Source organism: Rosa chinensis, chromosome 5 (assembly GCF_002994745.2).
Source record: "Rosa chinensis cultivar Old Blush chromosome 5, RchiOBHm-V2, whole genome shotgun sequence".
NCBI lineage: Eukaryota > Viridiplantae > Streptophyta > Magnoliopsida > Rosales > Rosaceae > Rosa > Rosa chinensis.
The window spans coordinates 5,357,657-5,375,664 of NC_037092.1; the positions used below are offsets into that span (position 1 = coordinate 5,357,657).

Genomic DNA, 18,008 nt, shown 5'->3' on the forward strand with positions numbered 1-18,008 from the left:
AGTGCCTATTGGAAAGGCTTAAAAGACCTTGGCTATGAAAATGACTTATTCCTAACTATGGACCTTTATCCTACTCAGATAAGCACATGCATGTAATTGTTTCTTATATGTATATATATGCTTTTTCCTTTTTGGTTTTTTGCTCTATTGTTGTACGTACCTTTTTTGTGGACAAATTGTTGTTTCACTCTGCTAGCTAGCTAGCATGCCTACACTGCATGTGATCGATATCAATGTATGTGCCCTCAATATGACTCCAAGTTAATCATCTCTGGTGATTCTGGTTGAAGCTGATGAAAATCGATCAGTGACCAAATTGTAGGTGGAAAGGTCGGTTTACACTAATTGGTGCTTTAAATTAGCTAAGCAAGCATTCAAAAGTGTCATTAACTTAAAGAAGATAATATTCCGAGTATCATCTTATTATGTGCGTGCTGATGTTAAGTACGTAGTACAATGATGTTGTTAGCTAGAGTGGATATACCGGCATATACGCACTGTTCCTTTTCTCTAAGATAGAGTCTTGGTACACATAGATATGATTTTAAGTATAGATCTCAGTTTATTGGTCCCCAGCAACCTGATATATATCAATCATATATATATGCTTTGCTGTTGCTGTACTGAAACCCTACCTTTTGTGCATGCTGGTTTTGACCTGCGGATTTTCCTCTCTGGCCCAGACCGAATATTATTACTGTTGAGTTGAGAAAAGCACTAGAAGTACTATATACTTATACTACATAACATGTGCAGCAGCATGGACGAGCAAAAGATCCTGCTTTCGAGTACATGGAATATTCACAGGCTCATTTAAATCCCACCTGCAACCTATTTTTCTTTTTGCCATAATTAATGCAGATATGTAGGATCCCCTCTTCATGTTTCCGAGGGTTTTTCTACGTCGACGATCGGTTGCATCATCCATCAGCACCTCGTTTAGGATTTAGGATTAGCGTTTGGCTGTTAGGGTTTAGTATTTCACGCGCACACACATATTGAAACGATAATCAAATGAAGTGAGTTTAGACATTTTCGACACATTGGTTGAGATTGTACTCCTCACTATATTAGCATGCTGGTATACTGCCAAGTATTGTTGTTTGCTGCACTTTCATTTGGGCATTAATATCATTTCAGCCCCATGCCAGCAGCACTGTTCAAGTACAAGACTCGATGGGAAAAATATATGCATGCACTGATGCACATTTAGACTTTTCCAAAGCATGTGTATGATCTCCTCACCATTTCACTGATTAGTTATACAGATTATATTAGCGATGGCCACGTGGTTTTTGAATAAAGTTGGTTCCCAGCTATAGCAGTAGACCAGTCGTGTATCTTCACCGTTGAACGTGGATACAAAACCATTCCATCGTTTTACATATAATATAATTAGAGACAGAAGTGGAATATAATGGATCACCTTCTTGCATTCACTGAATGCTTATACAAATTGGAGAAAAATTATGCTGTTTTTCACATCAACCAGCGCGCAGTTCACATGCCTTGGAAATATAGATCGATCCATATTTCTTTTCTTTCCTGTTTTTTCTTCCTTTTTGTATTCACATGCACTATAGAAAGTGTGCCCTAAAATGGTAGACATGATTGATCCAAACTCAAAATCATCACACAGCACCAAGTGTACAAAACACTAAGGATTACATACAGCAAAACATGATAATCGAGTAAATACAGGTTTATGGATTGAAGATTCTTTTAGATACTGAACTCGATCTCCGGCCGATTTTAAAGAATAGCGTAAATTTGTAGTTCGGTTTGTATATCACTAATAACCAAGTGGTGATGGACTGATGGCGGCAATGGTAATTAACGAGCATGTATGGTAATCAAATGACTGATGCCGATGATGCTAATCCTCGGCTGTTTTTCATTGTGGATTTGAAGCAAAGTAGAATATATATCCAGATCTTTAACCTCTATAATAATTAGTGGTTTTCAATAGCCCGAGACTTGATTAACAAATTCTTTAGGAAAGATATTATGCTAATCCGACCATATTCCAATCACATAGAAGAAAGCAAAAGGGTAATACACGCCTTACGTAGATTGAGAATTTGAGATGGTAATGGTGGATTAATTAGGAGCCTCCATGAAAGTGGAACAACTATTAATGTGACAATGAATTCCATTAGCATAATCATATAAAACTGAAAGTGGGATGCAAAGTGCTGTAGGAAAATGCCGAACTCTTTCTATATAATAAGTCTGTAGTTGAAAGAGCATTTATAGGTGGGCAAAGTAGAAAGTGAGTCCACTTAAAAAGCACTTTAATTTTTTATATATGGAAGGGGATATTCTTCTCATCTTTCTGTTACTAAATCCCTAAGCTGGCCCTTCAACCACCCAGAGGAACACGAACAGAAAGCTTTCTACTTCAGAAAACGAAATCATATGGAAGTGGATGTGCTGGGGTCACCAAATACTTCGTAAACAAGCTCCAGCTGTCCTTGAGCATATATATTAGTGCTTGCACTTCCATCAGTCTTATTTAACACATTTGCTTGACTAGTATTTTGAGTTTGTTCCAATCCGAATGGTTGTGTATTATAAATTCAAGAACTTTCGGTACTTTATAGTATAACAGTAATATTTGAAGGTACAAAATGAACTTTAAAACATTAAATGATCGTTATAGTATATAGCTATGCAATTTTGAATTATTAGTTTGATTTTTTTTTAAATGATCTTTCAAGCAAAATTTAACAGATGAACAACGTACAATAATATTGATTTTCCTTTTATAAAACTAACTGACTAGCTTTAGAATATTTCGAATGTTACAGAAGAGAGATGGGGAGGACAATCAGCTATTGATGGTGGGGATCAAGTCTTTAACAGGCTTAGCATATGAATTATGAAGGGCTTTTGTTGAAAGTGATGATGATTAGTGGACCTTAGCGAATGAAGTGAGGGGTATATAAGAAAAGAGAGAGAGCTGTATTATGGCCGAAAGGAAAAAGTTTCATCCTAATCAAGTATTGGGTCAACGAGACAGATAGTTTGCATAGTCCATTTACCCCATTACTTGCATAATGAATTAATGTGGGGAATGGATGAGACTGCATCCTAATGTGGATAATAGGTAATGATAAGATTGCTCAGTCCTTGTCCAAAGATACGGACTAGCTTAAAAGCTTTCTTAGTTAGGTTTCACATCTAAGAGGAGCTTGTTAATTTCACTATGCTCATCTTAGTTCATTCAGCATGAAACATAATAATTGAATAACATAGTATCTTGTTGGATGAAGACTTCGTATCCTCTAATTCCTCATTTATGATAGTCTAACGTGGTATCCTAGAACAAAAGATCATTGGATGAAGTTTTCGTCTCCTCCAATTTTCCTCTTGTGATCTTAGAGTTGAGCTGATTGCATGAAGTATTCGGATCTCTGTCTCCTCTCGACAGCTTTAGCTTTCAAGGCAAGTGATCGTCAATGCCCCTCGACAATTTAAGTTTCTGAGGGTAAGTCATTGTGTAACAGATTCGTCCATAGCTTAGGGGTTTATAAACCACTTTCAAAGTTCCTGCAAGTTGATCAAAACAAATCATACAAATCACAAAAAGCGAAACCCAACATCTAAAGTTTGCCTGTACCAGTTGCGCACCAAACGTTCATTCAACAATTTGGCGCTGCACTCAAGCCCGTTGACACTCCTGTTCATTCTCATTCCTGAGCTTCCTAACCCATCAGACTAAACATCAATAACTTGCAAAGAGAGTTTCTTAGTGGTGACATAGGGTTCATGCTCTCCCCACCCAAATGGGTTTCCCAATGTTTCACATACAAATTGAAGGCGAAAGATAAATTCAATGGGTCATGTATGAGACATTAACTGATCTCGTCACCGGTTATGCTTAAGCAAAGAAAGAGCCTGATCTCTGTACCCAAAAAAAAAGAAAGAGCCTGATCCGGCACAATAAATTTGTGTGATCTATTAGATATGATAAATAGATGCAACTTGAATCTGCAAATCGACAAGAATTTCACTCAGGTTACAATGCTTGCATGCTATTAAATTGACTTCGACAAAACTTAAGCATCAAAAGCAAAGCATAAAGATTCCTCAGGACAATGAATTGTTTTTTTTTTTTGAAAACCAGGGCAATGAAATGATCTATTAGGGAACAAAACCGATTCATTCAGCTCAAGGTTTCATAACTTGCACTACAAAATACAGAAAATACAAATGGACAAAATCTATGTCACCAATCCTACATCTATCCAGTTCCATCGTAAGCTTTCTATTTCATATGACATCCCAAGATGTACCTGGAGCAATTCAGGAATCTTATCATGCTCACCGTTAGGCACAACACCATGATCAGAGTGCCATTATTACCAATAAACAACCGTATAGAATATTCCTCCTATGCAGCAACTGCAACCTTTTCTGGCTTCTTACCAGGTGCCTTTGAAGGTTTTTCGGTGACTACAGGTTCTGGTTTCTGAATCCCTTGAATATCAATAATCCTCAACTTGGTTAATTCCTGCAAAATAATTCCAAGAAAAATGACTATCAATGTACCAACACAAATGCATTACAACTGTTTAGACAAGGGATTTCTGAACATACTTGGCGATGACCTTTGGTCCGACGGTAATTCTTCCTCCTCTTTTTCTTAAAAATAAGTACCTTTGCATCTAATGCCTGCATTAAAAAGGAATAAATGATAACATATATTCCAAATTTGTAGGGAGCAAAGAATAGATAGACACCTAATAATGAGTTACAAATCTTTAGTCTAGTCCAGTCAAATTGTTATCCCACTTCAATCATCAAGTATTTAGTCACATTGATAATATTTAGGACGGAATCACATGATGTTTCATACATATATAAAGCCAGATTCCATTAGTTTTTCCCTGAGCTTTACAGAAAGACTAAGAAGGAATTAGATACTCTTCTCTAAAGTTGGCTTCAAGAACCCTCCTGTTCATACCGAAACTTTATTCTTTTGCTCTTCTAATCCCATTTGGTTGTGCGAAAAATGCACAGTTAGTACTACTCACACTCACACACGAGTCATAAGAGAAAGAAAACGAGGCACACTTACATGCTCTTCAACAACTGCATGAACTGCTGCATCAGGAACTATTGGCCTGCCGATCATTGTCTGACTACTTGTGCCCACCAAGAGAACCTTATTCAATATCAACTGCAATAGACAAGCAAACCAAGCATCAAAACTAAGCTCCCATGTAAAGTTTAAAGTGCAAAAGCTTAACTATTCCCATGCAAGTAAACGAGATCTTCTACCAGCAAACTTCAATGCAAAAATTAGATCTCAAACAATCTGACACCAATGGCAACATTGTCTAGTCAAACTCCCCAAAACAAAAAAATGGGTTTGTTTATTCATTTAGCTAAACAGACATCATATTAGCTATAACAAAAAAAGCCTGAAACACCAAATGTAAGTTCACTAGTTTGGCTTACGATCTTCACTTTATTCACCAATTAAAAATCCATGAATTACTTTCGTGCATATCGTACTCTAAACCCATCATCTTCCAGTCTCTCCTTCTACATAAATTTTATAGATCAATATACAAAAATAAATATCCTATAGCTTAGACCCTTGCTTCCAAATAGTGAGCTAATTTTAAGCCTAAGCAAGATCTCACAACGTTGAAAATCACAAATTCTCTCCGACCAACTAGTTTTGAGAATGCCATATGAATGTGAGATACATGGCAAAAACGAAATGAATAAATGAAATGAATCGGAGCTTATATCAAGGCAATGTATAAGAGCAGTAGTCTAAATTAAGTTAATTAACACACTAAAAGTAACTCTTTTGATGTAAGTTCACACCTCCAAGTGCAGTAGTGGACCATTGGAAGGCAAATGGACCGTTATTAATACAAACAGAGCAGAACACTTAAGCTTCTGACTATAAAGACAAACATAGTTTCTTCACTTTCCAGAAAAGTGGAACAGAACAAGAGAAGAACTAATCTGACTGTAAACTGAACAACCACATACACTAATTCCAATCTTGACTACACGGTACCAGCATTACACTGATACAGATGCAATACGTATAAGCTGACACGGCACCAATCAATAACAAACAGCAGTAGCTAGAAAGCCATCCTTCCCACTTTTTCTGAACCTAACAGCAGATGCATTGTAAGCTACAAGACCTCAAAATGCATATTCTAATTCAATTTCTGCAAACCTCATCCACTGAACATTCATTTCTTTCGGTAAATTTTCCAAAATTTACCCATATACCAATCAATGATCTCGTAGCAGCTAAAACACACAACTCTAAAAATGTACATACCTTATCATTGACCTCGCAAAATTTCAATCTTTCAGTGAAAATGGAGTCCCCATTACTAACTTTGAACTGATGCGAACCAATCTACACAAGAAACAGCAATGACAAAAAATCCAATCACAACCCCACATTACCATCTTAACAATTTGATCCAATTGCAAATGATGTACTGATTAAACATAAGATCCGAACCTGAATGACAGCGAAAACGGGTTCATAGGGCTTGAAAACCCCATCATCAGTCTTCTCAAGCGGCCCAACCACTTTGTACCCAATACCCGCCGCCTCCGCCTCCATCTCCTCCGCCGTGTACTCTCTTTTCGACCCACCATTCTTCGATAAACTCCCGTCGTCACTACTATACCCAATTTCATCGTCGTCGTCGTCGTCTTGACTGTCCTCATTTACGTCGTCGTTTCGGTCCGACGAGAAATGGCGGGTGTGGGCGGACAAATGGGGGGTGAAAACGAGTGGGGAGTTGGAGATGAGGGGTTGATGGGTAGAGAGGGGAGGAGGTGGGGTTGAGAGGGTGTGGAATGGTGGGTTGGCTGAGAATAGGGCGGAGACGCGGCGGGTCAGGAGTTGGAGGCACCGTCGATTCGCCATGGGTGGTGGTGGTTTTGGGTTTTGAAATTTTGGGGCGTTTTGAGGTGGGTTTAGGTGGGGGTAGGGTTTTAGCTCTTGATTTTGGTTTGGGGTTTTTTTGCTATTATCTTTCTTGAAAGGGAACTTCGGTAAATTCTACTCGCTCGTTTTTTCTGGTTAATTAAAAAAAATTACTTTTAGAATTTAAGTAATGAATAAAGTTTGGGATTACATAAGAAAATTAACTTTGGATACTGATTTAGTTGTTGATCGATAGTGACCAAAATAATAAGGTTCCTCAATTGCATATTGTTGAAATAAATGTTACTAAAGGGCGATAATTGAACTGCTTGATGTTTATTAAAAAAAATTAATGGTGCTGGAGGGGAGTGTTAGAGGGGGAGCTATCGATAATAAGAAGTTTGGGATCTCCCTCTCCATATAATTTTTGTAGTTTCCAACGATCCATTTTAAAACATAGACCTTTTGCTTGAAAAGTATTTATATAGTCATAAATAGTTTTCACTGGAAATTATTCTATGCACCGATGGTGCAAATGACCAAACACTTATAAGATGATCTTAACCCTTAATATTTATAATTAATATTTTTATTAATAACCTAAGAGTGTATTTAATGTAATCTAACAATTCATTTATGTTTAACGGTGCAAGTGCACGTCGGTGCACTGAATTCTCCCTAAGTTTCCACCACCAACAATTACTGGGGCATAATTTTAACCTCTTACGATAAATCAACTGAGTGAGGTCGTTGATATTATTAATGGAATCTGATTTCGTTGCCCTCCAAAAAAAAAAAACATGTAGCAGCCAACTTGTGGTTGTTGATTGAACCACCTATTTCGCTCCAAAACCAGTCTGGCGTGCAAATAGTCTCTTTTGAGTTTTGAGTGATCGAGCGTGCCAGCACCGTGCGGTGCAGTCGTCGAGGTGTCCCTTGATCAAACATTGTGGACGAGGAGAGCATCAACCTCATCATCAGGGGCGGAACCAGGATTCTAGGATTGGGGGGTCCAAATTAAATTTTTTTTTGTTCGACAATAAACTTGTTTTTTTCTTTTAAGAGAGAATACAAAATGTGGTACATGAAAACCAAAAATCAATTCCATTATGCTTATTAAGGAATACAAATAGGAAAAAGAAAGGAAATAAACATTTCAAATTTGATATAATTGACATAATGTAACACAAAAGGAAAGAATTGATAGATATTCTTTATTAGATTTGAAAACAAATGCATTTTTGTTAATCTATGGGGGGTCCATTAATGAATTTGAGCAAGAAATAAGCTATAATTAAGGTAAACAATGAAGCTTAGTTAGACTGGTTTCCTAAACAAGGGGGGTTTGGACCCTCCCAGGCCTGACTATAAGTCCGCCCCTGCTCATCATCAAGTTCTTTTCTATGTCTTTCGGAAAATGACTTCTTGCCTTAGGTTCACACCATAGCTAGTGAAAGGAATCCAATCATCGTGGGTTCGACAACCTTTCTTAAATCCTTATACTATTACTTGTACCCCTTATACTTGAGGGTGACTATTTGGCTAACATTAATCTTTCATCAACAAATTAAAAGACTAGAAACGATCATATGAGTTAGAATTAGAAAACCTAATATCAAATTATACTAGGAAAGTTATGGCGATTCAAAGAAACGAACAAAAGAATATGAATAAAGAGTCCGGAGGAAAAAAAAAAACACTGTTTTTTTTTTTTTTAAATGAAGCAGCGAGAGGACTAACTCCTCATCCTTCCCCAAGATATTATTGAAAATAATAGAAAAGTACATATGGGACAGAGGACCAAGCCAAAGCTGTACCCAGAAATGAACAAGAGCCCTAAACAAATAGAACATTCCAGAAAATTTCACTACAAAAGAACCAACCCCTTCCCATGAAGACACACCCAAGCAAAGCCGAAGCATAATAATCATCTGAATCTATAATCCCCTTGAGAGGTGAAGTCTCGTCCAAAAGAAGGGACAAGAACTAGGGGAGAGAATGCCAACCATGACTCCCCTCATGTGCCATGCCGAAGTTTGCCAACACATCTGCCGGAACGTTTCCTCCACGAAAGATATGTGTAACCTTTATGCTCAAATGACGCACAGCTGCCATGCCATTCATCCACTTGATACGTAACCTCCAGGGAACTAGAGCAGGAGTAGCAAAATACCTTACCACCGCCAAAGAATCTGACTCTATCCAAAGGTGTTGCCACTCCCTTAGAGCATCTCCAACAACTTCCTATAATTGATAATTTCTCTATTATAGGGAAGCAAAAATTAAAAGCTCCAAAAAGATTTCTGCTTTAACTCCAACAGATTCTCTATTTTAGAGATTCCATAATTATTCCCTAAAATTTTACAGATTGCTGTAAATATAGGGAATTTTGTTTTCTCTCTCATCACTATCTCTATTTTAGGGATAATTATAAAGAATCTGTTGGAGCAAAACAACCAAATTTTTCCCTAAAATGAAGAAAAATTAAGATATAAGGAAGCTGTTGGAGTTGCTCTTAGCTTGGCAACTTGAATAGCCTCAAGGAATGCAAGCACTTAAGCATCTAAGGCACTAGAAACTCTCACTTTAAATGCAAAAGCATAAATGAAACCACTGTCATAGCCTCGAACAATCCCCCCAAAACCCGCAAGCTCCGGTCCACGAAATGAACCATCAGTGTTTATTTTTAACCAAGGAGGCGGTGGAGGCGACCAGCACACAGCAATAAACTGAGGGGTTGTTGGTCTAAGTTGCGAAATTCTCAACAACTCAAAAATGGGCATAGAGGAAGAGGAATTAGAGGAGGCAAACACTAGCCCCGCAGACTCCTTTAGTGATAAAATAAAAAATATGCTTGAGGTTAGCCAAAGAAAAGGAACCTGTCCCATGCCGCCTTGTATTTCGTTCAGACCAAACACACCAAAGCAGATTGCAGAAAGCAATGCCCCAAAGAAGCCTCGGTGATTTAACAAATCTTGAAAGAAAAGCATTAGAGACAAGGTCAGGTAGAGAAGCTTGCTGGAGGGGAGCCAACTTGAACATTTGAAATAACCACTGCCAAAGTTCCGAGATGACTCTACACTCCCAGAAGAGGTGAACCCAAGACTCTCCACCCTCACCACACATGCTACATTTAGAGCAAAGGTGCACCCCGTGAAGCTGAAGAGCTTCATCAGTTAAAACTTTACGGTGAAGGGGCTAGCTAAACAAGCTCAGAGAGTTTTCTCTTTCTCATTGATCCTAATGGTTTTCTCTTTGTCATTGCTCCTAATGACAAAGGGAAATAACAACTAATAAGGATTTAGGAGTCAACACAATTGGGATGTTAAAAGCCAAACGTCATTGAAAGCCATCGCAACCATCTTAAAGTATATCATCTCAAACTTCTGCAAATTCATGAGCAAGCCATTGCAATGCTTTTAATCTTTCTCTTACATCCCTTTTTATTACTGGCAACTTATTTTCATGTTCTTTGGAAGCAACACTTTATATATAGCTGATCAACAAGATGTTGCAAATTTTAGTACTTATTTTTAATCTATGCATGGATTATTAATGCCTATTTTTCATTTAGGCTTGTCATTTTGCTACTTTCAAGGAGTTGCGCAAGTTAATACTTTTTGTTTATGAATACTCAAATGATTGGAGTACACTAATAAAAATCCTTGAGACACATGAGGTGGAATGCCTTGCATTGGAGCGGGGTCATCCATATGAAGACAAGCTCCCTCTATCTAAAAAGTGAATTGATGAGAGATGGCATGCCCCAACATATGTGCCTGTGTCTGTTTCTTTGTGCTTGAAGACCATACTCATGAAGGGAGTCAACAATTCTTTTTGAACAAGTATAATATTGTCTTATGATGATGTATATGCAAGGTTATGTGATGAGATATTTGGGATAAAATATTTTTACTGAATGGTAAAGTGTTAGAGAAGGTTACTGTTAGGATTGACACTTCCGGTGAGTTTGAAAAGGGCAAAAATTTATTTACAAACAATTTTGCGGGCATAACACCATGTTCAGGGTGCCAGCTTGCAACCTGAAAGCATAATCACAAGTGCTTTGAAAAGATATGTTTGCTGCCCTCTCATCAGCAAATTCTATAAGTCTAACAATCAATTTTCCTCTAAGTAGGAAATGTTCGTCATCAGTAGGCAACAATTCATCTACGATCAGATTCACCAACTCCTCATTAGTTATAGTGTATGGTAAATCAATAGTTATACACAACAATCTATTGTTTAATTTCTCTATAAACCTGACGTGAATTTATCGCAAATCTAGACATAGCTGTATTGATCCATTCTATAATTTTTTTTTTAATTTCCTTTTGTGAGAAAATGATCTTACAAACAAAGGAATTGTATAGTACGAAATAACGTAAAAACGGATTCATTATAAAAACAAACGCCCTTTTACTACATTTATTTTTGATAGGAATAAATAAAAAAAAATTTAAAATATTTGAACATGATTTGACTCTTTAAAGAGATACGCTATAAAAATAGACCCGTTCATGAAACTTATTATTTGGATGGGAATCAAGAACAAGAAAATTCGAAGTTACAAATATTTAAAGAAAAAAAAAAGATCTCTTCCGATTTGAAAAATAGGTTGTAACTATTATTTTCGACTCTAGACGATAGAATCGTCCCTTAAGGTATATGAAAAACAATCGATTTGAAAATGCTGTAAGAACTGAAATGTCACAATATTTTTTTATACAAGTGATGGAAAAGAAAGAATAGCTTATCGAAGGTGGAAAAAAAAATCTGAGATTTTGTGAACAATGTGAAGTTGAATTTGTTGATTCTCAGATAGGAAGATATCAAATGGGCTATAACAAACTGGCATGCCTAATAACCCACGTCCCCCAGTAGCTATCAAAAGTCCTCATCCTTCAGTCCTTAACACATACCTATTTGTCCGATATCGCGAGAAGGCCTATATATGCCACCATAGCCTGCTGCACAACCAGAGAGTGAACCGCCATGGCTTGGGCATTCGCTGAAGCACCTCCGTCTTCTTGGCCAATTCCTCCTTCCTGAGCAGGCGAACGGCTTCCCTCCGATGCTCCTCCTGCCACGCGGCATGGACCTCCGTTTTGCATTTCTCTTTGTTGATGGAAAGATCCAGCATTTCGTTTTTCCTACTTTAATTGCAAAGCATGTACATTTTTTGTTTTGTTTTTGAAAAGGGGACAAAAAATGTACATGCTTTGCAATCAAAGTAGGGAAAATATCACAAATGGTCACTGAATTATACACGTTCAATATTTAACTGATTGTATTTTTAACAATATCACTTGACTCACTCACTTTTACATCTGTCGTTCACTTAACTCACTGTCGTTAAATTATACTGTTAGAAACCGTTAAAATTGAGGATTTCTAACTTAAAAAAAATTTTGAACAGAAAATGACAAATCAATCAAATCAGTGCAAAGATTGTTAAATGCTGTGCATCCAAACCAGCCAAATTAAGCCCAACTCTAAACTGGATTCACTTTTTTGTTTCAAAGAAATGATAAAAAAAAAATATTCCCGTTCAGTAATGTTTTCAAAAACATATTTTCATAATTGTTTTTTGAAAATGAAAAAGAGAAATAGAGAAATAGAGAATGCATTTTCCAAATGGAAAATGTGTTTGGTAATCAAATCTTTAAAAACCTTTTTTTTTTTCATAACATCAAAACCCATCTTCACAAACAAAGAAGACATGTGTACTATTCTTTCAAGTTTCTAACGCAGACTTCAAAGATACTTTTATACCAAGAGCACCAGTAATCATCCAACAGTTTCAATTTTTTTTTCTTTTTCTTTTTTTTGATGTTGATCCAACAGTTTCAATTGCTAATCTGAGACCAGAATCAATCTCAAAATATTTCAATTCTCATTCAATTAACTCAATTCTCATCCGCTATTACTTATACAAGTGCATTCTGTCGTTCTTCTTCTTCCTAGTTACTATGAGTTCAAATCCAAGAACGTAAGATCCACTTACAACCTAAGAGAGCTTAATTAAGATCAATACTAGAAAGACAGAAGCAAAGATTTAAATGCTTTCAAAGAAATTAGTATGCATCTGATCAATGATTGATGTCAAAACTGACTGGTTTGATACTTTGATTTGTGCTTTATTGGTCTGGCTGGAATCCGATAAGGGCACAAGTCTGACGATGGTGAGTTTGTCGGAATCTGGAACCCGGTGAGTATAAAAGAGTTTAGGTAGTATCATATCCTTGAGTTTCGGACTGTTGGTGATTCAGATGAAGTTTAGGGGTTGAAGGTTTGTGAGATGAAAACAAAGTGTGAGAAAATATTGAAAACATTAATTTAACGTTTTCAGATTGTTAGAGTAAAGTCAGAAAATATTTTCAATTTTCATTTTTAGTGTTTTCAAAAATATTCTACCGAACACAATTTCTTGTTGTTTTTGTTTTTAAAATTGAAAAATGAGTCTTATTTTCTCTACCGAACGGGTTAGAATCAGAAACAGCACACATTAGAATACTAGAAATCTAAAGGGCAGTACTTTCGAAATCAGACTGAACCAAGGAGTAGTGATTTCACCCCACCAGTAAACTCAAGGAATGAAACATATTAAAAGCTAGGCTATCAATGCTGCACATACATACCTCCAAGGCATCTCTTTCTTTCTCCTCCAAGGCATATCTTTCTTTCTCAGCCAGCTTAACCATTTGCACAACACCAGACCTTTTCTCATTGAGGGTGTCTAGCCTAGCTATGAGATCTGCTAGTAAGTGAAATCTGCACAACTTCACTCTGATAGTAATCATAAGTAAACTATTAATATGGCAACCTTAGACAAACTAGAAGAGCAGAATCTCTAATAACGACCTGAAGAATCAAAAAAGGATTGTTGTCTAAGTCGACTCCTTTCCCTTCCAGTTTCTTGGTAACTAGAGTGAAATTACTTGCATGGTCATTGATGTAATATTTGGAGGTGTTATTCCGATATGCTATTCTTGTAATTACAAAATCACTTCCTGGAACAACTTTCAATTCTCCATCATCCTGTAATAATTGCAAATGTAGTTTGAAAAAATCATTAAATTTTGATATCTTAAGCTCCCACCTGATAAAGATGAGAATAGGCCAGCTGGAGAGGCAAGCCAAGACTGTAAATCACCATATTATCATTACTAAAAACCAAAACGTGAAAAACGTACAGTAAATTATCAGATCAAAGATCTCTTGGAAATGAACAGAAACTTCAGCACCATCCAGATTCTGGTGATTAGTGGAGTCATGTATAAGCTCCGAAACTTTTTGAGTCGCATCTAGACAATTACATGACAATATTAGGATCCGAAAACCAAGTAAAACAAAATTACAAGAAAAAGTCTCTGTTGCTTTCAAAAAGCCAAAGCAATTATGTAACAGAATGCAAAAAAAAAAAAAAAATAAAGAAATGGAAGGGACATCAGTATACCTGCTTAGCTCGTTTTCCAAATACAAAGAGCATATTACAGTAAAAGAAGCATCTTTTTAGAGTCGTTTTGCCACCACCATTTTGCAATCAAGGCATATGCTTTTGTTGTGCAATGAGGGAATGACTGCTTATGGGACTAGCACCTTTCTAATGTGCTCAAATTTGTATTCATCATCTTTGTCAATGTCATTATATGTAGGTCATGATAAAATGGTGGATATATATGCAATCAAAAGGATTTGCTTGTAGGATTAAGAAGTGTGCCTATGAATTGCTGTCGATTGGGAGTGATCTGATGGACGTCACTTACTCATGGGACTATACGCCTCAAATCGATGTTCTTGTATTGTGATCTTAGTCAGTTGATCTCTAATGTCCCAAAGGATGAGAAGAAGGCCCTGACAGAAGTTGGCAACAAATTGTTTTCCTCCATCGAAGAGGTAAACCACTAAAACAATTAAGGCACTTGTTTGTACGTAATTCATTAATTTCCCTAGTTTGAAAAAGCATATTTCGGGTACATGCCAGAAGAAAATGGCAACCCAAATTGGGCAAAGATCTAGAGTAGTGACTTCTTTCTAGTATTGTTTCTGAATCGTATTGCGTCCTTGTATGAAACCCACATTTCTTTAATTCCTTTGCATTTATAAGTTGGAGGAGACAAACGTATACATGCGCGCTCTAACATGTTCAAAGCATGTTCCATTAGTAACTAGTAGGTTATGGTGGTTGAGGTAATTGACAAACCCTTTTTGTTCATTGCGCAATTAAAATTCATAGCATTCCATTGACTCGAGAACGATCCAAAGAGGCTGTAGCTGTTATTCAGCTGGAGCTGATGGTTCTCATGCCTTGATTAATTTATGCCTCAAATTGGTGTTATAGAGTGAGACTGATCTGTATATTGCCAGGAAGCAATGCTTGTAAATAAAACTTAATTAACATGGAAAACATAATTTCCTTGGTGCTTACTGTATTGCTCACTGATTGCCAATTCATTATCTTATTGCTCATTAACGATTAAATCATTGCCTGGTCCTTTAACTCCTTTAAAGTACATGTCATCCTTGACCAAATACTCTCTAGTAGGCTAGTAGCTAGGCTTCTGACCAAGGCATCTAACTTTCAAATTCTGAAGTTGACCAAAAAGATGAGCACTATAAAGAAGTTGGTCAAGAACAAAGATAATCCAATCAAACAGAGCTCCTCTAATTAAATTAATCAAACAATGGAGCAAATTACAAAGGGAACAGAAAATGCATGTGATCGAATATGTTGTATTATGAGTTGTACTCGTAATGATAGATGTAAGTAAATAACGAATAAGGTTCAGCATCTCTCTACTCTCATTTGCATTTCCTTCACCACAACCTTTTGTGAGGACTATCAGGTTAAATTCCTGCCATCATTCATGTTCAAAATTCCAATGATTAATTATTTTGTGAAGAAAAATCAATCAAACAACAATTGATGATTAAGTTGTGACATTATTGGGAATGCCAATATGTTATTATTAGAAGCAAAATTCATGCCCAGATTTAGTGCACATGTTTCTAAATCCACAAGGACCTCAAATACAGTTTTGAGAACTTTCATCTGCTTGTTAATTTAAGTCCCATACTCTGCCTAAATACTCAAATTTGAGAACCCTAACACGCAGTAGTTTGATTGTTGACGTTAGATTCTCAACTAGAAAAGGTGGTGACGGAGCTTCCACCTCTCAGAATCAAAGACCTTCCGGTGTTCCCAAAGGGCGACCCGGAGAAACATTTTGAACTATGTGTAGTTATTGTGGCCAAAGTTGCAGCCTCTGATGGAGTCATTTTTAACACTTTTAGAGATCTTGAAGAACAAGGACTGGCAACATTGCACAAACAATTCCCTAATCTTCCATTTTTCCCAATAGGCCCATTCCACAAGTGTGTCCCTGAGGAAGCCTCTTCTTCAACTAGTGATCAAAGTTGCATTTCTTGGCTAAACACTCAAGCACCAAACTCTGTTATTTATGTTAGTTTTGGGACCATTGCAGCAATATCCAAGACGCAGTTTTTGGAGATAGCTTGGGGATTAGCCAACAGCCACCAACCTTTCTTGTGGGTGGTTCGACCTGGCTTAGTCCATGGGTCAGACTGGCTTGAATCATTGCCTACTGGATTTCTTGAGAATTTGAATGAGAGGGGTCACATTGTGAAATGGGCACCCCAAAAAGAAGTGTTGGCACATCCATCAGTTGGAGCTTTTTGGACTCACAATGGTTGGAATTCTACATTGGAGAGTGTGTGTGAAGGTGTCCCTATGATTTGTATGCCTTGTTTCAGTGATCAACTGGTGCTTGCAAGGTACGTAAGTAAGGTTTGGAAAATTGGGTTGCAGTTTGAGAATGGAACTGAGAGAGGTGAAATTGAAGAAACAATTAGAAAACTAATGGAGGAGAAAGAAGGAGAAGACATCAGAGACAGAAGTTTGAAGCTAATGGAGAAGGCAAATGTTTCCTTCAAACCAGGTGGATCTTCATACCAATGCTTGGATGGCTTGGTCAAACATATTTTATCATTTGAATAATTTGTTCTCCAAAATTAGCTTAGATATAGCAAGTCCCAAGCTGGTTTCAGTAAGATTTTTTTGTTTTTTTTTGTTTTTGTTTTTAGAGGAGTAGGGCTTGTTTCCTATGTAAGTTAATTTTGAAATTTTTTGGTCTAGTTCATGTTTGGCTTTCTTAATTTTCTTTTTATTTTGTGTGAAATCTTTAATTATTAGATTGACATTATTAATCAAAGAGTTATAAAAGAGCAAGTGAAAAACTTGAAGAGATATTGTTATTGAGTTATTACTATTGAGTATATCAACAATGTGGACAGATTTCTACGATCTCTAATATGGAAATTGATAGTTGTTTTTGTGCAATGATAATCTATTCTCCCTTCAAGCGTTTGATCAATAAACAAGTAATTCGTAGTTGATTAGACTCTATCTTTTGCTCCCGAAAATTCGGAGCTTAGTATACCGAAACCTACGGTTTCGTGTAGCAGGGCGGCGGCGACCGGAGGGTTTTCTGCACGCTACAGGGCGCTTCCGGCGTCGTTCTCTTTCTGTGAACGTAGCAGGCTTGTTGGTGGAGGCGTCGGACCCGTGATAGGATCGGGCTGTTTGGTGCTGGGGTTGGAGTTTGCAGTTCTGGTTCCATCGTCGTACTGTGGCACAGCAGTCACCTCTGCATCAATGCTGTTGGGTTGAAGACGACGGCGTCGGTTCGGATTGTTTTGTCAAGGCGAGTTACGATCGACGACATTCAGTTAAGGCGGCTCGGATCCTTGCGGACCTTCTTCGGGTGGCTCGGCGAGGAGGAGACGTCCACTAGGGCTTCGGGTCGTGTTTGCAGGGCCAGATAGTTGCAGTGAGCAGTTTTGGTAGGCGGTGCGATGGTTGCTATGGCCCCCTGCCTGGGGAGGCCACCGGACTGACGAGGGGGTGGTGGACGGCTTCTTGGAGGTTCCAGATCCGGTCGGCAAGGGTTTGGGAACCTAGGGTTTGGGCAGCGGGTCTTGGCCCTTTGCCTTCATGGGCTGCTGAGTTGCAGTCCAGTGAATTGGGGCTGATTAGCCCATTTGGGCCTAATTAGTCCAATTT

At 37.5% G+C, this 18,008-nt stretch overlaps 2 protein-coding genes across 2 annotated transcripts; one reads left to right on the plus strand and one right to left on the minus strand.

Moving 5' to 3' along the window:
- Positions 1-4,092: 4,092 nt before the first annotated feature.
- On the minus strand, positions 4,093-7,007 carry LOC112165749 (50S ribosomal protein L21, mitochondrial). Its single transcript, XM_024302388.2, has 5 exons — positions 6,509-7,007; positions 6,320-6,400; positions 5,084-5,185; positions 4,603-4,677; positions 4,093-4,516 (listed from the first exon to the last, which is right to left on the minus strand). The coding sequence occupies exons 1-5, from the start codon at positions 6,920-6,922 to the stop codon at positions 4,397-4,399; spliced, it is 792 nt and encodes a 263-aa protein (XP_024158156.1). The 5' UTR covers positions 6,923-7,007; the 3' UTR covers positions 4,093-4,396.
- Positions 7,008-15,609: 8,602 nt separating this feature from the next.
- Positions 15,610-17,167, plus strand: LOC112202978 (UDP-glycosyltransferase 76F1). The gene is made up of 2 exons (XM_024344012.2): positions 15,610-15,688; positions 16,063-17,167. The coding sequence occupies exons 1-2, from the start codon at positions 15,610-15,612 to the stop codon at positions 16,941-16,943; spliced, it is 960 nt and encodes a 319-aa protein (XP_024199780.1). The 3' UTR covers positions 16,944-17,167.
- The last annotated feature ends 841 nt before the right edge of the window (positions 17,168-18,008 follow it).

Bases quoted from the DNA above. Each gene is read 5' to 3' on its own strand.
- LOC112165749 (XM_024302388.2), bottom strand. From the start codon at position 6,922: ATGGCGAATCGACGGTGCCTCCAACTCCTGACCCGCCGCGTCTCCGCC. The intron at 5,186-6,319 runs GTATGTACATTT...TGTCTATTGCAG, and splicing joins TTTGCGAGGTCAATGATAAG to TTGATATTGAATAAGGTTCT. The intron at 4,678-5,083 runs GTAAGTGTGCCT...TTTTTAATGCAG, and splicing joins ATGCAGTTGTTGAAGAGCAT to GCATTAGATGCAAAGGTACT.
- LOC112202978 (XM_024344012.2), top strand. From the start codon at position 15,610: ATGGAGCAAATTACAAAGGGAACAGAAAATGCATGTGATCGAATATGT. The intron at 15,689-16,062 runs GTAAGTAAATAA...TGTTGACGTTAG, and splicing joins TTGTACTCGTAATGATAGAT to ATTCTCAACTAGAAAAGGTG.